General features: G+C 35.4%; 1 protein-coding gene across 6 annotated transcripts in view; it reads left to right on the top strand.

The window, feature by feature from the left end:
- atp10d (ATPase phospholipid transporting 10D) overlaps positions 1-24,280 on the top strand; it is a 66,306-nt gene that overhangs the window by 5,986 nt on the left and 36,040 nt on the right. For 2 of the 6 annotated variants that reach the window (XM_088627330.1, XM_088627307.1), the window contains 2 exons: positions 19,604-19,906; positions 20,705-20,899. In XM_088627330.1, the coding sequence (XP_088483456.1) occupies positions 19,632-19,906; positions 20,705-20,899 (470 nt within the window). In that variant the 5' untranslated portion in view covers positions 19,604-19,631. Of the gene's footprint in view, positions 1-19,553; positions 19,907-20,704; positions 20,900-22,081; positions 22,675-24,280 lie in introns of those variants that run through there. The other 4 variants (XM_088627322.1, XM_088627297.1, XM_088627314.1 and 1 more) reach the window with 3 other exon arrangements.

The following is a 24,280-nucleotide window of genomic DNA, read 5'->3' as shown; positions in this document are numbered from 1 at the left end:
TCCAATAGATTTCGTTCCACTTCACAATTGTGTCCCACTTGTTGGTGATTCTTCACATAAAATAAAAAATTTATATCTTTATGTTTGAAGCCTGAAATGTGGCAAAAGGTTGAAAAGTTCAAGGGGGCCGAATACTTTCGCAAGGCACTGTATACTGTGATGATGAGTGAAGAACAGCTCACTTTGTTTCTAAATAATCAGAGTTTGCGTGATTTAAAAAAATACAGAAAATATAGGAAGTTATTTATTTGCTAAATGTCAGAGATATAAAAAAACACCAAAATAATCACTTCTACAATTATTTATATTGCAATATATGTTATTTTTCTTTTCTTCAGTAATTATTACTATGTTAAAAAATCTCCCTTTCAGATAAAAAACACAAACTACAGTTTCAGTGAAACCAATGGTGTTTCAGTTACAGAAGTTGATCCAGAATTTGGAGAAGGAAGTATGCTCACAGGTCTTGCATTGTCTTTTTTTCCCAGTTTATAAAAAATGATGCATGTAAATTACAGTGTTGCGAGACTGTTAGAGTAATATCATCAAGGGTGTTTTGTATCGGGGCTATGCAGGCTCAAACTGAATTCTGGCTGATGGCTATGACAGGACCTACCATGCAAGCCATATGTTTGAGACCCCTGCCTTTTAAAAAATTGGATAAAGTGAAAAGTTAAAATTGAATTATTTTGATGTCCCTGATAGGCAATGATATAATTTACTAACCAATTTATCTTATGCAAGTGTTTTTTAAGGGCGGCACTGTAGTGCAGTGGTCAGTATTGCTGCCTTGGAGTGCCTGGGTCCTGGGCCTGGGGCTGCTGTCTGCATGGAGTTTGTATGCTCTCTCGGAAGAAGATTTAGGAAGATCATTTGATGATTAGGTTTCTTGGAGTCTGAGATTTTACCTTTTCAAATGACATCCCAAGAAATGGCCTCATCTGCAGAATTCAAGTAGCTATAAAGATGTACATGAAACCTGTAATGAAAAGCCATAATTAAAAGACGCCGATCCCTTTGAATTACCTTTAGTATCGGACAGGTTGCATACAGTGTGTGTAAACAGTTCCCCCAAGATGCTCACTTATTTACTAACATTTAATACAGTTTCAAAAGTATACATTTTTAAAGTGAATATTTTAATCAAAACCTGAATGCTCAATTGCAGACTTTTATGGTATTTGATAAGTTCTCCAGCGTTTGACTTTAGCTAAACTATTCTGTGTTCCGTCTAAGCTGCACACTTGCCCAGAGGTGCTGCACACTAAACATTCAAGTTTGCACAGCAATCTACCAATACTTTCATTAATGAAATAAATTCAATGTTAGAAAAATGGCAAAAGTAGCTTCGTCAGCATGTGTAGACTGTGAAAACACCTGAAGAAGGCTCCACAACTGAAACGGTGTGTCTCTTCTTTTCAGCATGGAATAAACCTTTACTTCATCCTTTGCAAAAAAAAATCTATGCAATCAATTTTAGTAATCGCCACCTTTGCTGTGCAAATGTACATTAATTTAGGAGCGACAAATTACCTTAATGAGCCACAAATTAACAAGGTTGACAGACAAAAGTTTACGCTAGTTTTTCTGCATCAAACTCTGAGAAAGGTTAAAAAATGCAAGGCTCATGTCAGTATTGACCTGAGTGTCTGACTGGTTAATAATTTTACAATGTTTGTATAGTTAATAAGGAGTGCCAGTCAACATTCCTACAATTTTGTTAGAGTTCAGATGTAACAGTTTTGTTGCATCCATTTCTTAATAGAAGTGAAAGCTAATGCCATACTTGTGAATAATATGATATTCTGCCAACGTGGATAACAAGAATGTTACCAAGAATGAAGTCTTACAGGAAGCTAGATGTGCCCACATTTGTAAAGGAGAAACTGTTCGATTTGCACCCACAACAAAGTTGTTACAGTAATGACATAAAAACAACTATCTCCGGTGTATTCAGCAAGGTGCTATAATAAGCCGTGTCTAAAGGCACTATTGATTACTAGTAGAACAAGAATGGTTAAAAAAACAAAAGGTTATCAGCAGTCATGAGCAGATCTTTGGCAACTGTAACAAGAGGTAATACATTACCGTGCAGTCATCTGAACCCAGAATTAAATGATTTGTACATCTTATTTTCAGCTATGTAACATTGTAACTCAACAGCAACAGCCTGTTCTAGAACATTGGTACTGTAAATTAATTGTAATTTGCTTTTTAAAAAATATAATAACCTGACGTTTGCCATGAATTCCATTTTTCCATTCCATTTTAAATGCTCATTTTATAAACAATTAAATAAAGTTTTTGGATTAGCTTGAAACAGTAAGAGCCTCACAGAAATAAAGGGACAGTTTTTGGTTCTCTCCATACTGGATGATATCTTCCCAATTAGATGAATAGAACATTGAAAGACTCCTGTCTACAGTTTGGAAACAAAGTGTGTCCCAAGAAGCTTGATTTAATCTGACAATAAAGGGTTTAAATAAAGTTAAGAGACAGATTTCTCCTGATAAGTATGTTCTCAAACTACTCAGAAAGGCCTAGTATCAGTCCCTGCACTCAGCTATAACCTCTACAATAAATGTTGTTGAGAGTTTTAGTTATAGGGTTTGTCAGGTTTACCAGTTCTTTGAAGTTCACAGTTAATAATGTATTCTGTGCATTAATCCAGCCATGTATGACTATACTTTATTCACACTCCAGTGCAGGGTCATTTCTCATTACAACTTTGGTTCAGATAGGGAGAGACAGGTACTGTATGTGCATGCTTTGCTCAGTCAGGGCATTATAGCCAGCAGCCATATCACCCTGCAAATCACAACTGGCAACCCACTGAAACTAAGCAGGTGTGAGCCTGGTCAGTACCTGGATGGGAGAACTCCTGGGAAAAACTAAGGTTGCTGCTGGAAGAGGTGTTAGTGGGGCCAGCAGGGGGCGCTCACCCTGTGGTCCACATGGGTCCTAATGCCCCAGTATAGTGATGGGGACACTATACTGTAAACAGGTGCCGTCCTTCGGATGAGACGTAAAACCGAGGTCCTGACTCTCTGTGGTCATTAAAAATCCCAGGGCATTTCTCGAAAAGAGTAGGGGTGTAACCCCGGCGTCCTGGCCAAATTTCCCATTGGCCCTTACCAATCATGGCCTCCTAATAATCCCCATCTATGAATTGGCTTCATTACTCTCTGCTCTCCTCCCCACTAATAGCTGATGTTTGGTGAGCGTTCTGGCGCACTATGGCTGCCGTCGCATCATCCAGGTGGATGCTGCACATTGGAGGGGAGACCATTACCTGTAAAGCGTTTTGAGTGGAGTGTCCAGAAAAGCGCTATATAAGTGTAAGCAATTATTATTATTATTATTATTATTATTATTATTATTATTATTATCTTATCACACAGAAAGTACCTTAATTGGATGGCTACACATGAAGGTATATTAATACTAATACATTTATAAGTGTTTTAAAAAAAATCAAAGCACTTTAGTATGGTACATCCATACACAATTGTGACTTTGCTTTTGTGAAACAAGGACAAACCCACCACATTTGTTAGTGCCCTGTTTGTGCTGTTTTGAGCCATTTAAAGTAGCTTCCCAACTGCTTTTGTTCCCAAGATAAAGGTTAATATTTCTATTTCTATTTCTAGGTGTGACATCTCTCAGCCCTAGGGCTAGCCCTGGAAATGGCCATGGACCCCTTTAATATTCAACACAACACTTTTTTTTTATCTATACATTCAGTTCTCTATCTCTATAATTGCTCTTTCTGTTGCTGCTGTAAATTATCCTAATGGAAGCCAAGCCAAAAATGACCAGTCATAATTAAGGACATAATGTTTCTAAAGCACAGAAAAGAGACCTAAGCAATCTCAAACCAGAGGTATGCCAAATCAAGTAATTGTAAAACTGTATAACTCAAAAGCTATTTTCACAGGCACAAACCAGCACAAACTGGGCTCTAATGAATGCAGTGGGTTTCATTGTTTGTGCTGTTTGTAGAGGGACCAACTTCACGGAGCTATAAAAGCTCTTCCTCAGGCAATATCATGGGTGGCCTACACCTTTGATGAATCCTATATAGTAAAACTAGTTTTTGTGGTAAAAAAAACATCTTGTTTGAGGATAATATTGTTCAGTTTTAGTAATAATATGGCTCGCAAGATATTATAGTAATCTAGCTGTTAGATAGCTAGGTGGAGGGGTGGAGGCTACTACCTGGCATATATTTTTTTCCTGTGAGAAAACCCTGACCTGAAAAGGTAAATGTAGTATTCTACAGACTTAATATGTAGCCCAGTTTATAAGTGATGAATGATTGATAAATCCACACTCAGACCTGAGTTACTGGATTTTACCAAATAGCCACTTCCAGGAGAAGTAAGAAAAAAAATCTGTTAAGTGCCAGGGTGACTCCATTCATGGTGAAACAGACATGAACAACACATTTTTCCAAACATATGATTTGTTAAGATTGATAGTTTTAACATTTTCAACTGGTTCTTGCTTTTAAGAAAATAAAATTAAATGTCACAATGTAAACTAAAAATGAAATGTGAACTTACTAACTGAAAGGATAATCATCATAAGTTTATTTTTATGTCAGTGCCTCATAAAACACTTTTAAATTATAAACAAATGCCAGGATAGCTGTGGAACATTTTCCAGCAGTTTCTTGATAAATAAGGCAGTGACACACAATTGACTTTATTGTATCAAGGCTGAGGTGATCCATATTTTTCTGTACTAGGACATCTACTTCTCAACCATATATGGACCACCATCAGTAGTAGGAGCACTTGATTTTTCAAAGGATAACCAAAGGCTACAGACATAGCATTCTCAAAAACAACCTTCTTTAGTAGCAGTGACAAGCAATGTTAAAGAAAGCAAATCTTCTCAAATCTCAAAAACATATAATCTGATGCAGAACATTAGCCAATAGGAATTGGGTTTATCATCTATTCTATAGCCAAGGGAGAAGACCTGTAGATTCATTCAGAGACAATACAAATCATTAGGTTAGATCTGACATTGTCCAGAGATAAGATCAGACTTACAAATATTTTAAGTTTCTTTGGAGCCAGTAAGGCTATGGTTGCAACAATGCACACCTTTATAAATTCTACTTCTGATTGTTGGAGCCCCAACTAGAGATAACGAGCAATGGGTGTTTCATTTGCACAGTCTTATGAAGTTTTTTTTGTTTGTTTCTACAGAAAAAATGGTGAATAAGTACGCTCATATTTGATAAGTATATTCCCTCATGCAATATGAATGTCTGGGTAAACTCATGATGTCACTGAAACTACTCCGGGTGTTGCTATATATCTCGCTGTATATCTTGCTTGTTGTTATCTTGTTTACATTCGCCACTGACATGGCTACTTAGACAGGTGGTCCTGCTTGACAACAGAATGATCACAGATAATGACCACATACATAGTAAAAATAACAACTCAAGAATGACAATTAGTGCATTTTGAAGTGATTTTTTTTACGTTATGGAGTTAACTACACAAAATAAATTGTATGGAGATTAATGTATGTGCAGTACATTTCTGATCCTGCAAACAAGGGTTAGCTTCATGTTCAAACCTAGATTTAGACTGTTTACACAAGGTGATAGAGACTGCAGTAACCGTGATCCTTTTTGTTTCTTGAAGTATAAATTTGTCATTCACAAGTAAACTTAAAAAAAAAAAGTTTTTTCCATGTTTTGAAGCAGCTATCTTCTTCCTTATATGATGGGATGGCAGGTTCAGACATAATGGTAGCTTGTGTCTGAACTACATTCCCCAAAAAGCTGTGGGGAGTGACCTACTTTTCTCACATCTGAGCAGCTGGAAGAAGACAATAGGCCAGGTGATGATTTAAAAACCAGGAAGTGGTTCCCCATCAGTTATCTGGAGACAGAGCAAATCCACTGCAGTGCTGGATTAATGCAGTGCTGAGAGAACAAGAAGCGAAAGAACAACTGATGGATGGGTCAGTGGACGTGTTATGTTTTAGGGGGAAGAGAATCTTGAGAGAAACTTTGGTTTTGCAAGTAAACAACTTAGCTAGGTCCCTAGACCTTTAATGAAGAAGGTCTTTATTAATAAAGACATAGGGTTATAGCTCAAAAGAGGAACTAAGTTTTTGTTTTGTGGTGTTCGGCTGTGGTTTTGTAGAACACTACTTTTTTATCTTTCAGTTTCCTTTGTTTATCTGTTTACCTTGAGAAGTTTTTCCTGTTCATTTTCCATGCCCATTTAAAACTCCTGTTATGGCACCTCACCTCTGAGTATTCCATACTTAATTAAGATTTTTCATTGTTTTTGGATTTCTAAGATAATCACATTTGTGTCTGATATAATTGTGTTTGTGTGACGTTTATAGATCTGCTTTGGTCACTAGTCTGTGACAAATATTTGAAAAAAATATTACTTTAAAATACCTTAATAAATATATAATGAAAATAAATGTGATTATCTTTTATTTTGCAAGACATCTTACCCTTTTTAACCATACATTGTACACATTTCCTTTAGATGAGCAAATTATATAATAGCAACAAACACCTGAAAAGAAAGGTGTGTCATTTGCAGTAGTGCATACAAATTGCTTGTTTTGTGTTCATATGTATTCATGCAGAAGTGCTGATATTATGTTGGCAGAATACAGCCGACTCTTGAATGTCATCTTTAGTTGATCTAGATTTGTGTTAATGTTTTGAAGTTGTTTTTCTTTTGCCTGAAATGAATAAGTCAAAGAATATTACATCTTAACTACACTGTATATGGTAGGAAGTTTTGAAATTATGCTCCTTACCTTATGGAATTGTAAAAAAATAATTTTATGCTGAGACTGAGATAAAATAGAATACAAGTTTTAAAAGAATGCATGTTTATCTCACAACAGTGTTTTTCATTTAACAGTAACAAACATCAGTAAACTTAAAAAGCCTTAAAATGTTTTGCAGGAGTCAGTGTTTTGCTGTTTTTTTTTAACAATTAATGAATATTTGCTAAAAATGATAACCTGAAGCACGAGTATCCTGTGAACAGTAAAGATCACTTAGCTATAAGAATTTTGACTATTAGGTGTTGGTGAGTGTGTGAAATTCAGTTCGCCTAATCAGTGTGTTAACAGAAGACATTCCCGAAGGTTATAGACCTAGAACTCTAAAGTGCTTAAACTTAAAGCATTCAATTACCAGTAGTATTAACATATTATTAGAATAATGTAACATATAAGATAACATATAACTAGAATAAGGTGTAACTTAACCTTAATCTAAATATAATAAGTTTTATCTAAAGAGATTCTTAAAGAACAGGAGCATTATAAGTTAGTTTTAGATTCGTTGTTCTACGTATTGTTCTGTGCAACTATGTATTGCATTTCCATAAGGTAATTTCACATCATAAATTATGTATTGTAGGTACCAAAATGTTAAAAACTGTAGTATTGCATAGTTTGTTTCTGGTTTGAGAACAAGGAGAATAATAGTTTCTGCTTCTCTGTATGTCAGTATGAAATCTGGTTATGAATTTGTGATTAATCCTTGTATTCTCTCAGAGAGGATCCTGTGCTACTGAAGTTTTACCTTATTCTTGTACCCTGATTTAAACTGCATAGACCAATTAGTTATTTTTTCTCACCAGGTCAAATTTAGTAGGTCACTTAATCTAAGGTTTAAATACCTTTACAAGTAAGAAGGAACAACTGATGAGGAAAAGACAAGCAATTCATCGTAATCATGAAGCATTGAGAAAGTGTTACTTTTAATGCCATATTTGTTTATAAAGATGTGACTGAAGGAACAGTACTGATGTATAAATATTAATTTAATGAAGAAATATGTTGAAACAAATTAAAATTATTTGAGTTATTTGATGCTTAGATGATTACATGACTGGTGTATATAATATTTACATCTATCACTTTCTGTAAATAATTATATCCTAAGAATGGACAAATCCAGAATGCATGAGTTTGAATTTGCTAATTTCGGCTGTAGTAGCTAAAGGTATAAGCTAATTAATACACCTTAAGTGAGCTTTCACATGATACACGAAAACCTGCTTTACTGGCTTAGCCATCGTCTGTTAGACTTCTGTAAACAAGATAGTCAGTAACTAAAATAAAGTTCCACATTTCCCAAACCATTCTATTTCCTGTTTTCAGAATACAATTTCAAGAGGTTACAAAATTATGGCACAGGAGGCTAGCAGCATATTTGAATATCTACAAACTATGCTACAAACTCTACTGGGCTCTATTTTCCTTTGTCACAGCAAAGGGGTAAAACTTATACTAATGGGTTTATGATGCTGTCAAGTGACTCTACCAGCTCTTCTCTTTTATATGAAATCTTTTCATGGGAGGAGGCTGATGTCTTAGGAAGGAACTTATGCTTTTTGATTTGTTACACCCACAAAAATGAACTGATAGCATGGAAAAATGTTACTTTCTACTAAAGCCTTATACTGTTTTGAGAGTTTGACTTACTCTAGTATCTGAACATGAGGACCTAGTTTGTAAACCACTACTGGTTTTCAACATAAATGCTGAGTTTGCTCAGCAAATGAACTCTCAACATGATGAAAGCATTGGTTTGTTGTGGGTAAAAACATTTCCCAGGTGGCTTCTAATGAATTAGAGTAACGGACATATCTTGGCTAGATTTTGAAGTGCAATAACAACCTTTTTAAATCATTTTCATATGTATGCAATTATACTATTTTTTTATTTTGTCTATATTATGAGTAATTATTACCACCTTTAAAAGTCATTTACTGCTTGAATTTTCCATATTTTTTAATATTGACATTAATTATAAATAGAGCTTTGTTACAAGTTTATTAAAAATAAGAAAACCTCCGTAATAAGGATTTGTTTAATTTATCACATTTTTAAAGTTCCATCATTTAATTAGTAATTGTTGCTAATTATAAATTACAAAATTAAATTCAGAATTAAATTAGAAGAATTTAAATGCATCTACTAAAGGAATTGTATATAAGCTGTTGAAGTTCATGAGGACAAGTATATGTTAGATTCATGCTTCTTTAATGGACGGTAAATGAAAATTATAGTATTAGTGCGTTTTTGTTAAAATATTTAAGGTCTTATCAAAGTCTAAATTTGTTTGAATTCACAAACTTAGGAACTTTTTCTACCCAAACTGTGGTCAGAGTATCACAGTGTCTCACACTGGCATGGTAAACTGTGATATCTAGCTAATCCACAAATTATTTGGTAAAAATAATGTATGATGCCATTATAATCTAAACCTTTACTTTTTTAGCTTTGTAAGCATTATAACAATGCACTCCACTGGGCTACTCATTACATTTGTATAGTACTGGTGGGTGTAAAAAGTGTTCAGAAAAAAATGGTGCTAGAGTAGAAGCAATCCACTGTTCCTTTAAACTACACCCTGCTTCTCCTAAGTTACTTCCCTATGTTAGCATTACACTAAAGTTTGGAGTACCCTCCAGCTTGTACATTCTGTTACACAGCTAATAGATAAACCTGATATAATCACTGTATATTTCAGGTTTTATTACTCCACTTTCTAATAACCTGCATATAAGCACACATACTACAATGCTTAAGTGATAATCAGGTCCCTTTTTATCATATTTAGTAGTAGCAATATATAAAATGAATTTGAAAAATAATTGCTTATACTCGTTCTATGTATTTTGTTGAGTGTGTTAATCTGTAATATATATATATATGTTCCTTTAGGAAGACCTAAAGTAAGCAAGAGATCACTTTATTAGCCAAATACTGTGTAATTTCTCTCATTAGGAATTTGTCTTTCCACCTACCCCAGCTATCCATGACACAAAGGCACACAGACCAGAAGAGAGAAGCTTAGGGTCAGAGCAAAGGGTCAGCCGTTAATACAGCACCCCTGGAGCAGTTGGGGTTAAGGGCCTTTCTCAGGGGCCCAACAGAGTACGATTTCTCTGCCGGCTGCAGGATTTGAACTGGCAACCTTCCAGTCACCAGCTGGATCCTTAGCCACGGTGCCACTGCTCCACCTGGATGATGTGTGATTTTGCTGATGTTTGATTTTGCTATGCATTAGAAACTAAATAAGCAAAACAGGAATTAGTGTGGGCCCCCTTATTTTGAGAGACACTCGCAACCGTAGCTCTCCACTCTAACCTTACAAAGGCATTAGTTTCATTTGATGACAGTAAAACTTGTCTAGGATTTCAAATGCAGGTCTGGTGTGCTCTGTAAATCTGGATTCATACTGTACCTTTTTTTCAGTGTAAATATTTCATTAAGTATAATCTTCTGCTTGTCTTCTTGTCACATTGAATTGCTATACTCCCTACACTCTTAAACATGGAAAAAAGCAACATCTGACTAATCATGATTGTATGCAATGAAGTGCTGACTATTAGATTGCTGTTCTTTTCAATTACCTCATACAATTACAATTAAATATATTATTTTAAAAGCTTCTACCATATTTGTTTAAACAATCACAGCTCTGCTTACACAAGGCTACAAGTAGTAAAAATTAGTTTGCGGTATCCAATAAAATATTTTTCGGTGTATTAAAATAGAAGTATTTGAAATCTTAAATTTAAGACAAAAGAAATGTAACAGGGAGCAAGAGATGTTTAATATAATGCCTGCCATTTTGTTTTTTGAGGACATATAGTAGTAAAAAAGAGGAAAGATTATTCAAATGGAAAGTGCATTTTTCAGTACACTTGTTTAAGTTATGCATTTGGAAAGTTAAATGCGGTATTATCCCTAGAAAAAGAGTTGTTTGTTTAACGTTTTGGATGCAGTGTTTAGTTTTAAGAACCCAAGTTAGGCTGGAATGTGAGGAGAACATAAATTGATCACTGTGATTTTGCAATGCAATTTTCTGCAACCGGCAACCACATTACTGCTTTTTTAGTATAACTATAAAACATATTTTATATTTTTGTACCTATTTTACAGTCGTGCATTATATGTGCTATTATAAATGTTTTGAAAGTAAAAATAAACAAAGTTTATTAGGCTTTCTTTGTTCTCTGGTCATATGAGATGTAAATGTTTTGCTTTTGGTATTTCATTTTAAATTTACAGTTCCTCTGCCTGATTTCTAAAGAGAATAACCTGTTGTCCATTTTTGTGCAGTAGAGCACATTTTGTGCCAGGTAATTTGTGATTAAATTCCAGACTTTCACCTTCATCTACTATTGTTAATCAGCTCATTACTAAACTATATTTACATTGTTAGAAAAATTAACTGGCAGTTGCCCATTGAGTGCTTGATTATAAATATAGCGTACGCGTTTATGGCTGAAAGATTTCAGACGTAAATTATTTTGATGTTTATGTTCGTAATGAATTTAATCAGTTAAATAAAAATTGCAGTCTGAAATTATGGTGTTACTGACGTGAACATGTATAAGCATGATGCCTTGCAGCTTATAATACTGCTTTTAAATTTTATTCCCTTTCACTAGAGCATATGGCATCAAAAGCTTGGAACATTTTTTCGTTTTTTATACCTTTGTTGTGTTTTTCATGTCCTTCTCTTTTTATACGCTGCTTAAGCTAATTACTTTCGTCTGCAGAAGTTGTTTTTATATTGAAAGTAAATACAGAATAGACAGCTCACTATATTGCCTGGCAACCACTTTAATTAACAGCAATTTCATGGTGGCCTGCTTTGCCGAGAGGCTGCAATAGCTCACAATTGTCTTTGATTGAGGGGATATATAATGTCATGTCTTTGTCCATTAAATATATTTTGCAGAATATGAAAATATAGTAGCTTTGTCCTTTTACTTACAACATATATTTAGTATGAGGGTAGTATTATAAGTAATTCCATTTTTGACGGTATGTCTCAGTGGTTATAATAATAATAATAATAATAATAATAATAATAATAATAATAATAATTATAAAAAACTTTATTTTATATAGCACCTTTAAAGATGGCTTCTCAAAGCGCTTTACAGGATGACAACAACAATAAATAAGAAGAATACACAAGATAAAACACAATTACAATATATAGAGGAGACCGTGGATGGTGGTACTAAGAAAAGCAGAGGGGTGAAGAATGGAACCAGTTAAGTAAAGGCTTTTCTAAAGAAGAGGGTTTTCAGTCTGGATTTGAAGGAGTTTAGAGAAGGTGACTCTCTGATATCCTTGGGGAGAGAGTTCCAGAGCTTGGGGGCATAACAGGAGAAGGCCCTGTCACCCATACAATGTAGATGGGCTTGGGGGACAGTAAGGAGAGAAGAATTAGAAAAGCGAAGGTTGCAAGGTGGGGAGTAGGGCGATAATAGTTCAGACAGGTACTGAGGTGCCAAGCCATGCAGAGCCTTATAGGTGAGCATGAGGAATATAAAGTCTACACGGAATATGACCGGAAGCCAGTGCAAGACTCTAGGATAGGAGTAATGTGATCATTTGCACTAGACCTGGTCAGGATTCTGGCTGCTGAATTTTGGACATACTGCAGTTTGTTCAGAGTAGATTCAGATACCCCAGCGAGTAGAGCATTACAGTAGTCAATTCGAGAGAACACAAATGTGTTGATCAGCTTTTCAGCCACAGTTAGTGATAGCATAGGGGGTAGTCTAGCGATATTTCTGAGGTGAAAAAAAGATGTTTTGACAGTATGCTGCACATGTGGGTCGAATGTTAAGCCAGAATCTAATATAACCCCAAAGTTTTTCAATTTAGATTGAAGCTCAAGTACAGAACCATTTACAGATAGGGTTACAGGACTGGCTTTACGAAGTTGATGGGGGGTGCCAATAAGCATGACTTCAGTCTTGTCGCAGTCAAGATGTTTTGAGTCATCCAAATTTTTATGTCAGAGATGCAATTACATAGAATAGAGACAGACACATCAGTGTCAGGTTTGGTATGGATGTATATTTGAGTATCGGCAGCATAGAAATGAAAGCTGAGGCCATGTGATCTTAAAAACTGACCAAGTGGAAACATGTAAATGCTGAAGAGCAAGGGGACCAGTATTGAGCCCTGAGGAACATCAGACTTAACAAGACCAATTTCAGACCTGTACCCATTAAGAGAGACAAAGTGACAGCGATCAGTGAGGTAAGATTTGAACCATTTGAGAGCAGTGTCAGAAACTCCAAACACGGTCACAAGACGAAAAAGTAAGATGTTATGGTCAACGGTGTGAAAAGCAGCACTGAGATCAAGAAAGATGAGTATAGAAAGAGAACCAGAATCAGAAGCTATTAGATATCGTTAGTGACTTTGACCAGGGCAGTTTCTGTGCTGTGAAGTTGACGGAAGCCAGATTGGAGGGGTTCGAAAAGGTTGTTTGTCATGAGGTGGTTATGTAACTGAAGTGTGACAGCACGTTCTAGAATTTTGGCAAAAAAAGGGTAAGTTGGAGAAAATTGTTAAGATTGTCGAGAGCCATGTTAGGCTTTTTTTGCATAGGGGTAATGGCAGCAGTTTTGAGGACCGTTGGTACAGTGCCAGCGGTCATGGATTCATGTATAATATTGAGGACAATGGGACAGAGAGAAGAGAAACAGGACTGAAATAAAGTGGTGGGAATGGGATCTAAAATAGATGTGTTGGGTTTCATGCGTGTAACTAGTTTATTGAGGGATGCTGAGTCAAGAAGAGAGAAGCTGGAGAGAAGGGAACCAGAGAAGTTGGATAAGGAGGGAGGAGGTATGGAAATGATATACATAGTGGAGAGAATGTGATGCCGGATGTTGTCAATCTTAGAACTAAAGAAATCTAAGAATATGTTGCAAACTTGCGATGAGGCAGGCAATGTGGTGGGGCAGTTTGGCTTGAGCAGTCTGTTGATGGTGGAGAAAATATGTCTGGGGATGTTTTGGTGATATTCAATGAAATGAGAGAAGTAGGTGGATATAGCAGACTCCATAGTAACCTTATATTCAGACAAGTAATCTCTCCAAGCCTGATAATGTACATTTAGGCCAGAAAGACGCCACCGACGCTTATGTTTGCGAGAGGCTGCCTTCATGGATCGCAGATGCTCGTTGTACCATGGGGCAGGGCGAGAGAAGGAGATGGTTCGAGTTTTTAAAGGAGCAAAGGCGTCGAGGGTAGATAAAAGAGCACTTTCAAGTAACTGTATTTTGTCCTCTAGAGGGTCAGAGGAAGAGAAACAAGATACGGGGGACAGAACAGAATTTGCAAACCTTGGGTGATCAATTGATCACCAGTTGCGGAAATTTACAGAGCGTGGGGGGGAAGTGTTAGAAACTGGTAATTCCAGATTGAAGAGAATAGCTAAGTGGTCAGAGAGGCCTAGATCAAGGGGAGAGCAGTGGGAGTCAGAAGAGTCATTTGCAATAATTAAATCTAAGGTGTGTCCTTTGTTATGTGTAGGGGTACAAACAAACTGAGTAAGATCAAAACATCCCAATGGAGAAAGGAAGTCTTTAGCCAGACTGGAAGACCTTGAATCGATATGTATATTAAAGTCCCCTAGAATAAGGATCCTTTTAAACTTAAGGCATAAAAATGAGAGAAAATCAGCAAACTCACCTAAGAAGGCTTCACTGAGTTTGGGTGGTCTATAAACTGTGGCAATAATAGTAGATTGGGGGATAGAAACATTTACAACAAGACACTCAAAAGAAGAGGGAGGAAGTATAGTAATAGGACTATAAATAACAATGATGCCCCCGCCTCTGCCTGAAAGACACGGAAGGTCAAACAAACCTTACCCAGGAGGGGCTAGTTGGTTAAACAGGAGTCTGTCATTTTGTTTGTGCCTGGTTTCGGTTAAGCACAGAAGGTCCAGTTTTTTTTCTTTGATAATGTCACATAAATGAAGAGCCTTGCTGTTTATGGACCGGGTATTGAGTAGCGCTGATCTGGCCAGTCTCAGAGATTCAGGGGGAAGCAGAGTGCGCTCTGGGTGCGGTAGATATAGGAGATTTTTTAGGTTGGCGCCGGTACGGGATGGATTTACAGTCGTTCACCAAAAGGCAGGGATAGAGACTCCGCTGGCAGATGAATGAAAGAAACGGCGTCCTGTGATGCAATGGATGTAGCGACTCGGTCGTAAAATCCCAGTAAAACGGCAAGAATCGAATGGTCTTTTACCAAGAAGTAGTTTTGTTTTAGTTGAAGAAGGTGCAGTGCTGTGTACCTCAGAGACATGATCGATGAATCCAAGATGGTGTAACAAGACAGGAAGGAGATCTAGAGTAAGGCGGTAGAGTAAGTGGTGAAAGTCTTCAGTTGAGCAAATTCACAATGCAAGTGGAAGTTGAAATCGAAATTAGAAATCAGTGTTGCCAAGAAGAAAAAGGAAAAGAAAAAAAACATAAATAAGTAGATTAAAAAATGAAAAACTGGTGAGAGGAGTGGCAGCCAAACGCGCCAGTGTTCCCTCTCTTCCGGAACCGAAAAAGTAAATCCGGTTCTCAGATTTTGGTTCTAGAAAACCCTGTATTTGTTATTTGTTCCAAATGGTTCCTTATTATAAAGCTTCATACTTGTTTAGACTTTTTCCTGAACTTTTCTTGGTTTCACATTACCCTATTTCAAGTATTTTTTTTCAAAAGCATTAGTACTTAGTACTTTAGTATTTATGCGGTCTCTCCTGAACTTTTCTAAACATTTTCTACTTTTTTTTATAATTAAACAGCCATTACTAGATTAATCGATAATGAAAAGGTACACACTGGTTGGTATACAGTATCAGAAAACCCACAACAGTGAGATAGTTTTTCCTGCTTAAGTCCAAACTCTTATATTTCAGCTAGCAGACACAAATGAGGTCATCCATTCAACTCTTTAATTAACGCAAGGTTCATACCAATTGCAAATCATTCAGCTTTTTATTTTTATACATTTTCTGTTATTTTTAATATTTTGCCTTTTCTGAATTCAGACAATGAACGAGTCAGGGAGATTGTGTTTTCACAAAGAGGTAACAGTATCACCAGCTAGCTTTACGCAGTTATTCTTCATCTTATCTTGTGTCTTCATTTACCATGAACATGATTGCAAACATCTGTACCAGGGTATTTTTAAAATCAAGGTCTAAGTACAGAACAAAAATCTAAACTAGCAAGCAAATCAATTGCTGGAAGCAATTAGCATTAGTAATTAAATACCCAGAACAAAATCTAGAAGACAAGGGTACTTCAGGACCACGACTGCTGTAGTTGTTGAGCTGGATATCCTACTCTGAGTTGGATATCCTATTCTGGGTTCTTGCATTTGGAAATCTAGAGATTTTCTTCACTGGACTTGCAAAACCTTACATGGAGATGTGAAATACTAAAAAAAATATTGATTAAGAAAGACTCTTTTCCCATATGTTGTACATGACATGCTCTTTACAGATCTCTCAAGGAAAAAAAAAGATGAATTCACAAATTCCAGGTCAAAATTTCAAAATCATTCTGTAAGGAGGTTAACAAATTTCTTTTTTGGGAGAGTGCATAAGCAGGTAACCATAATGGCTCAATAATTTGGGAAAAAATACACCTGGGTGGAACAAGGTTTGTGTTAAAGCCGTAATTGTCAAGTTGTCACAAGGAAAAGGAGAAAAAAACCTTAGGGCATGACATAACACAAACTGAATTGATTAAAAATATCATAGCCATGACTGAATTGAAAAATATCATAGCCATGAACTGATAATTTCCCTCTATTTCTGGCAAAAAAATTTCTTTTGCATTTTAATTTTTTAAAATAATTTCAAATCCAAGATGAATTAAGTTTCTGGGGCCTCTTTGTACGTTTATGCAGTTTAGCAATCACAGAAGACAGGATTAAACGTAATTGTTTCAGAACCACTGTGCCTGAATTAAGCTTGTTTTTGAAAGGCTTTATTTTGTAGCCTTATTATTATTAGTTATTATTTTGTAAAATAATAAACAAGGCAGTAGTCACTACTGAGGTCTTTGTATGCAGTGCCCAGCAAAATTATTCAGATACTTGCACAGTTCTCACATTTTATTGCTTTAAAGCGTGTAGTCAAGACTCTTTGAAGTAGCAATTACTATGTACAGTATACAAAATGTACTCCATGTATTCACAGCAAATAAGGACAAACCTGAGCAAATTATTGAAGTAACACTTCAAATGTTGAAAAATGAGTTTGAACTGGAACTTTTTTGTCTAAAAGTGTTACATTTGGCATAGGTCCAACTTAACATGATCTGAAAGATAATATTCAATAAATCACATACACAATCAGCATATTATTTATTTTTTCTGATTAGATTTTGCAGATATTAACTAATTTTATTTTCCTTAAAAGGCTTCTTTTTGAACATTCAGGCTGTGAATAAAATCTGACTTTTTAAAAATATATGCAACATTTTGTAACTTCACAAAATGGGACACCAAAGGAAGGTTCTGCATACTTTTTCAAGGCACTGTATACAGTGTGGACAGCTTAGAAATAATACAGATTGAGTTATGCTGAAAATCATAGTTTGGATCATGTAGTGTTACATTAAAGTCACATCCATTCACAGGTCGATTAATTTAAGTTATCTGTATTGAAATTAATGTACTGTATGTGGGTTTTATTCTTGATTAATATTTATGTGTGAAGACCATTGCTAAGAAAATATATTAAATGTTGGCATTAGACTGCTGCTTTACACGTTAAACACGTGTATTATACTATTCATTTATCAGTATGTTCAATTGTGCACATTTGCAGGTCAAAGATAGACCTGAAAAAGGACTCTCTTAACAAACACGCAATAAGCAGTTCACAAGCTGAACATCCAAAAACATAACAGTGATATACTGTACCAGTGAAACTAAAATAATGTTAACAGTGCATCCATTCTCCTATTTCCATAGGATACTAGTGTTACACAAAGTACTAATACACATACTGTACAATATTCACCTATAATTGGATCTAATATGCTGTATGTCCTTGTTGTCTCATTAAAGTAATGTATTTCAAGTAGGTAGCTGCGTCAGCATGCGTAGGCTGCAATGGAACAGGTAAGGGGTTTTATTCCATTCTTTTCTTTTCTTTTCTTTTCTTTTCTTTTCAGCATGGAATAAAACCTGTTACCTGTTCCACATTAAGATAATGATCAAAGACTTGCGGATGTAGCTTTCCTTGGTACATATGCCAAATATGGCTTGGCAGAACATGTGTAACCTGAAAGACTGAGCATTCCCCTGTATTCAGATCCGTTTGTGTTTGATTGTCATGAATAACATTTTCTGAAGTACTGTAGTGCACTAATGCACCCTGCTGTATTGTTTGGTAAACTGCAATAGTCATGGCGTTTCTAACCTGTGTATGTTTCTGACATTAAACCAGTCCACAGTGACTGCACTGATACCGTCTGACAGTGCCTGTAGCAAATATATTTTAAAAAGAGTAGCTCTAGTAATTCTTACATTTTATTGATTAGTTGCCTTTGATAAATAAAAATGTGAACACTATATTAAATAAGGTTTTGTTACTCATTCCAGCAGTGCTATAGCACAGTATTTTTTGTTGGAAAGTAAAAACATTCTAATGCATACTCAGTGCCTAGATATACCCTACTGTATATGTAGACATGCTCTCTTTCTTCATTTGGCTTTTGATGGAAATTAAGGGAATTGACAGTGATTTTTTTTTCATGGGAAACTGAACAATTCTGAATATTTTTCTTTATTCTTTTGGCAGATGCCTTTATGTGAGAAAGAATTACATTTCTTAATAGAGCAATACTGTCCATATTGGTGAAAATATTAGGATTTCCCAATGAGTGCATTTGGAAGCAGCAAGAATAGCTGAATATTATTGAACATCATTGTAGGTTTTAAAATATTAACAGAACAATTCCATTCCAAGCTTCTTGCAGAATTTTATTCAGTTGAAGATAATGGTGTGTGGGGTTGAAAATCCCATTCCACCACTGTGAGCAGTTATGAATTGGATTGAGATCTGTAGATTGTTTTTGACAGGGGAGGTCTCTGTTTCATATGCCTCAAGTCAGCCACATATTACCTGTTACTGAGAGAGTTTATTCCTTTGACTGCAATTCTAAGATGTTTTCTAGTGATAGTATGTATGTAGAATACAGTAATAAGTGTCATTTTGTAGTCCATTAGAGGAGTATAAACAATCCATTGGGGCAATGCAGTAAATATGATTAATTAAGTGTAAAGTAGTGCATTATGATGAAGAAGGTTCAGGTGAAAATGAATAATAATAAGAAATATAGAATGAATTTTCAAATGCTTCATATTCAAGACTTTTGAATCAAAATCTTCAAATCCTAACAGATGTGTACTGTATTAAAGGATTTTGTTTTCAGTGTCTTCTTAGACACTGAAAACACTTAGGTAAAGTTATTAAAGCTCTTTACCTGGGCAAAGAGATAAGTTGATCATTTAAAGGTTGAATTATATACATTTGTCCTTTTTCCACAGCCTTCATCTGATGGTAATTTAAAGAGATATTGGAAAACCTGTTGGATTCTGAACCCCAAGGGCTAGGATTAAGAATATTCGCATGGCTTTTAACATGTTTTTTTCCTCCTTTTCTAGACAATAAGTGTGTGATTTGATAACAGCAGGGCTTTGTTCTTTTGCAGCTGAGGCTGGATACTTTCTTTACCTAAAGGAGCCTGCTGGACAGGTACCTGGGAACTATGGAAGAACGGGTGCAATGGGCCCGTTTCCCATGGCAACGGCTGGTTTCTGCTAGGGCCAGACAGCACCAGGAATACCCTCCACTCCAGTCTAAGAGCTTGCTCTACCAGTCCCCAAAGAGTATCAGCAAGCACAGAACCGTAATCCCCTGCCTGGGCCCCTTCATAGAAGAATATGAAAACATTTCCAAGACCTATATGGACAACAGTATAAGGACAACCAAATACACTGTATTGAATTTTATTCCCATGAACCTCTTTGAGCAATTTCACAGGTAGGTTATGAGGAGTTTGGTTTTCATTTCTAACTGATGTTCTCTCTTCTGTTCAAGTGTGTTTGGTATTACTTGGAAAAATAATTTGTGTTTTTCCTTTTTGTTTTCTTAGAATTAATTTTAATTTCATCTGTATAATTATTACTCAATTGTTATCATTTTCGGCTTCTTAAACATTAAATCTATTTTAAAAATACTGAATGGCATTTATATCCTTAGATGAGTACAGGATATTTCTTTTTACAGACCCCCTCACAATACAATTTTGAATCACCATTGTAATACTAATTTAGTTTTACCTCTTTAACCTTCATGCTAACACTGGCAGAACATAGACTGTACAATTGCATATTGAAATTATACATTTTCCATATATGAAATGTTTTGTTTTATTTTTAAATTTTACTGTGAGGGAAATTTTAAGTACTTTTCTTAGTCTTGGACAAAATAAGAACATCAGATCATTTATCTTATCGGTTATGTAAAACAGTCATAAAAGATGTTATAGTGCCTATAGAAACCTATACACACCCTTTCCAAACTAAGACCTTTTGTAGCTTTATAACCTGAAATCAAGACCCATTCAATCATAATTTATTTTACTTTTTTTTAGACAATATAACAAAGAACCTCCAAGTGAAAAACAAATGCTTAAACATTCTGGAAGTAATTACAATTGAAAACCTAGAAAATAATGCCGTTCCATGGTGCTATATGTGTAACAGGAGTAAATTGGCTTTATTAAAGCCATATCAATTACTCACTGTCGTTATTGTATCTCATGCCTTTGTGTTTCAGAGCTGCCAATCTGTACTTTCTCTTTATTGTCATCTTGAACTGGGTGCCTGTGGTTGAGGCTTTTCAAAAGGAAATCACAATGATTCCCCTGCTTGTTGTCCTGATTGTCATTGCCTTTAAAGATGCCCTGGAAGATTACAGAAGATACACTTTTGATAAAAAGATAAACAGCAACATAACTAAAGTTTACAGTAGGTAAGTTCAAATTCATGATTGTGTCCATGTGGTAGATATCACCCCTAACTCTCATATCCCTCCAGAGCAATTTTTTTTAAAATTTGGAATTGACTATAGACATTCAGAGACCAAGATAAATAAGTCAGTAATGTTTGACGAAAGGACTGTGCAGGAAAGAGTATATTTAAACAGCAGCACAGTGATGATGTTAGAGCTACTGCCACAAAGCTCTTTGCACGGTTGCAAAAGTACGCTGGAGGATCTTGGCTGCCACATCACTACAGTGACTTTGATTTTGTATCAGTTTTTTACAGTACAATGGTAATAAACTAGTATTGCAAAAACCTAATAATAGGAGGTTACTAAAAAAGAAAATCGTGTCCTGACTCTAGCTAAGCAGATTATGAAAGTTAACAATTGCACACTCTCTATTGTCAGGAGCAACCTGTGATACCTATAGGCTGCTTTCTTTAGTTCTCTGGCTGAGGTAACAAAGTAATAAACCAGGAAGCTCAATTTACAAAATGAGCAGATTTATATTTACAAAACCAGAAAAACACCATGTCAAAATGTGCTTGGATTTAATTAACTGGTCAGGTTCACACAGTTACTGTTTTATTTGTTTTAAATAAAATTCATAAAGGCGCTTCCAGCTAAACTGCAGTGCAATTAAATGAGTAATAAATATGAAAGGCTGGTGGGACTTAGTGACCTTTCTTCTGCTTGCATCAGTCACTGGGGTATTAGGAAGTATGAAGATTCTAACAAACCGCAGTTTAAAAGGCTTTCTTCTTCATCAAATCAACCAGCTACAGTAAAATATGCTTCTTACAAAATCATCTTTACTTGTTTTTACCTGGACAACAGTTCAATACAACACAGCTGTTTTTTGTCGGACTTTGCTCCTTACTAGTGGTAAACTGTTTTTTGAGTTTGAGGCAGATTTCATTAAAATATTTTGGTTAGCAAAACTGTTGTATGAGCAATTCAGTGTTGCTACTCTTTATGGTACCTTTGTTTTTTTAAATAAAAAGGGGCTTTAGATTCATGTATGATGTAGTGTTACACTAAGCAACTTAGAATTGTTATACAGTACTTGAATGTATTACAAGCTGAACAGGTCTGATGTCCTGGCTCAGTGCTAAGAGTAGGAGGAGTCACATATTTGACATTAGTACATAATTAACAGACTGCATACACTTTCAGAAACTATAAAGCAGAGAAAGTCATAAGGTGCTCAAGAAGAGAATGATTTAAAAGGAGAAAAAGCTTCAGAGCCTCAGGAACTTGGAAAAACTGGAATATACTGGCTTTTATTATCAAAGTTTGCATAAAGATCCAATATAATTTCTGGACATGAAACAAGCATATCAAGTTTTTGATGTAAAGCTTTCAGTGGTGGAAATGGAAACCCACTGGCAGAAAAGGAACGTACAGCATGAGAAGAACCACAGGAAGAAAAGAATTGTAATTTTCAGAGAAAATAACAATGAGGTCTTCCGAAGGATGTGTGAGTCTTATGCTGGGAATAAAATCTGTACCAACAAGTACACAATTTGGTCATTTATTCCCAAGAATCTTTTTGAACAGCTTCACAGATGTGCCAACATCTATTTCATATTTCTTTCAGCTTTGAATTTTGTGCCAATTGTAAATGCTTTTCAGCCTGAAATTGGAATGATTCCTATAGTGATCATTCTTATGGTTACTGCTGTGAAAGATCTTTGGGAAGATTACAGGAAATGCAAGTCTGATAAAATAATCAATAGCCTTGTTTGTAAGGTGTACAGTAGGTAAGCGACTGCTCAAACAATTTAACATTTTGCTTTGATTATACCATTAAGTTTTGTTATCTCTGGAATTTTTCAGAAAATAACAGGATTGTTTTCCTTTGTGTTAAAATATAGTCATAACTCAGATATGTACTGTGTGTGATAGCTGTTACCTAGAACAAAATTACTCCTTAAATGGTAATGTGTTTGCTATCTGCAAACTTAATTTATTTCCTGTTTAAATGCATTATGAACAATTTCAAAAAAAATTTTGCTGAGTCAACTTTGTAGACTGGAAGTGACATAAAATATCATAGCGTTACTAAAACCATTGTTGCATAGTTGTTCAGCAACCACAGTAAGAATCAGCATTAAACAAAGAAATAGGGTAACAAATACAGAGAACCTACACTGTGAGTAAAAGTAAGATAAGGGAAAGATTTAAGTTTTGTTGTTTCTGTTCCCTTGTGGCAAAATGTTTTAAATCCAAATTTATTAGGAATCTCTTTTCTTTTCAGCATGGAAATAACCTTTACCTGTTCCTTTGCAGTTTATGCATGCTGACTCTACCTACTTTGGTTTCAATTAGATGCGTGACACTCTTTCTCAGAAAGTAATACTTTGACATTGTAATTTGTACTGGAGACTGCAATTCAAAGGCATACATTTGCATGTTGTAGTGTTAGGTGATGTTGCCTCTTACTTGTGGTCTGCAAACCAGCAAAAAAGGAGGCCATTGAAATATGACAAAATAATCACAAATACCATATCCACTTCTGTCTTTTTACTGCTTTATCAGACAATTTGAGGATAGCAATTGCATTATTATCCTCTCCTGGTGTACTGTTGTGTTGGAACCTTCTTCCTGGAAGGTTATGTGCTTATCTTCATATTTTAAATTCTTATCTGTCACCATTTTGTTGTGTCCCTTTACACTATGCTACTAAGCAGCATTCTGCTATTCATTGCTTTGCTTGCGATTACATTACTACTGTATATTAGGGCAACTTTAACACATGTCTCAGGCTAGTCGCACCATTGAGTCAAGTAAAGGTTTAGTTTAGCGTGTTTAATACAGTATCATCACTTCTCTTTTTTATGCCTGATTAAATACAGATCTATAATTGGGGTTCAGCAGAGAACAGACTGTACAGTAACTATACACTAATCCATATAGTTGGGTTTAATACCCCTGCCATAACAATACAATGAGTGAATTAGTTAATAATAGTGGGATTTTGACATCATTATCATAATCATGATTAAGCATATGGCAATAACTAAATATAGTACAGTGCTTTTCAGTTGTTAAGCTTATACAAACTCTACAAGTTTAATAAAAACCTTGAAATTCTGTCAGTGAAAGACTGAATGAGAAAGACAAGGTTATGTTTTTACAAAATGTACACCAGCACTATGTGGGGCAGTACAAATAAAAATGATCACAGCTTGACATCAATTCTGTAACATATTCATAGAAAAATATAATTTGAGAACTGTTTCATAAAACAACAGCAAACAAGAGCATCCTACTGTCAGAGGTGGGAGTGGTACATTACATGTCTTGGTTCTGGCAAACAGAAGCTGCATTTCATGAGTTTTAATCAGCTGTTGACCAGATGTAAGG

The sequence above is a fragment of the Lepisosteus platostomus genome, chromosome 1, assembly GCF_059453375.1.
Source record: "Lepisosteus platostomus isolate fLepPlt1 chromosome 1, fLepPlt1.hap1, whole genome shotgun sequence".
NCBI lineage: Eukaryota > Metazoa > Chordata > Actinopteri > Semionotiformes > Lepisosteidae > Lepisosteus > Lepisosteus platostomus.
The sequence above is the reverse complement of the archived record's forward strand: the minus strand, read 5'-3'. Positions and strand labels throughout refer to the sequence as shown.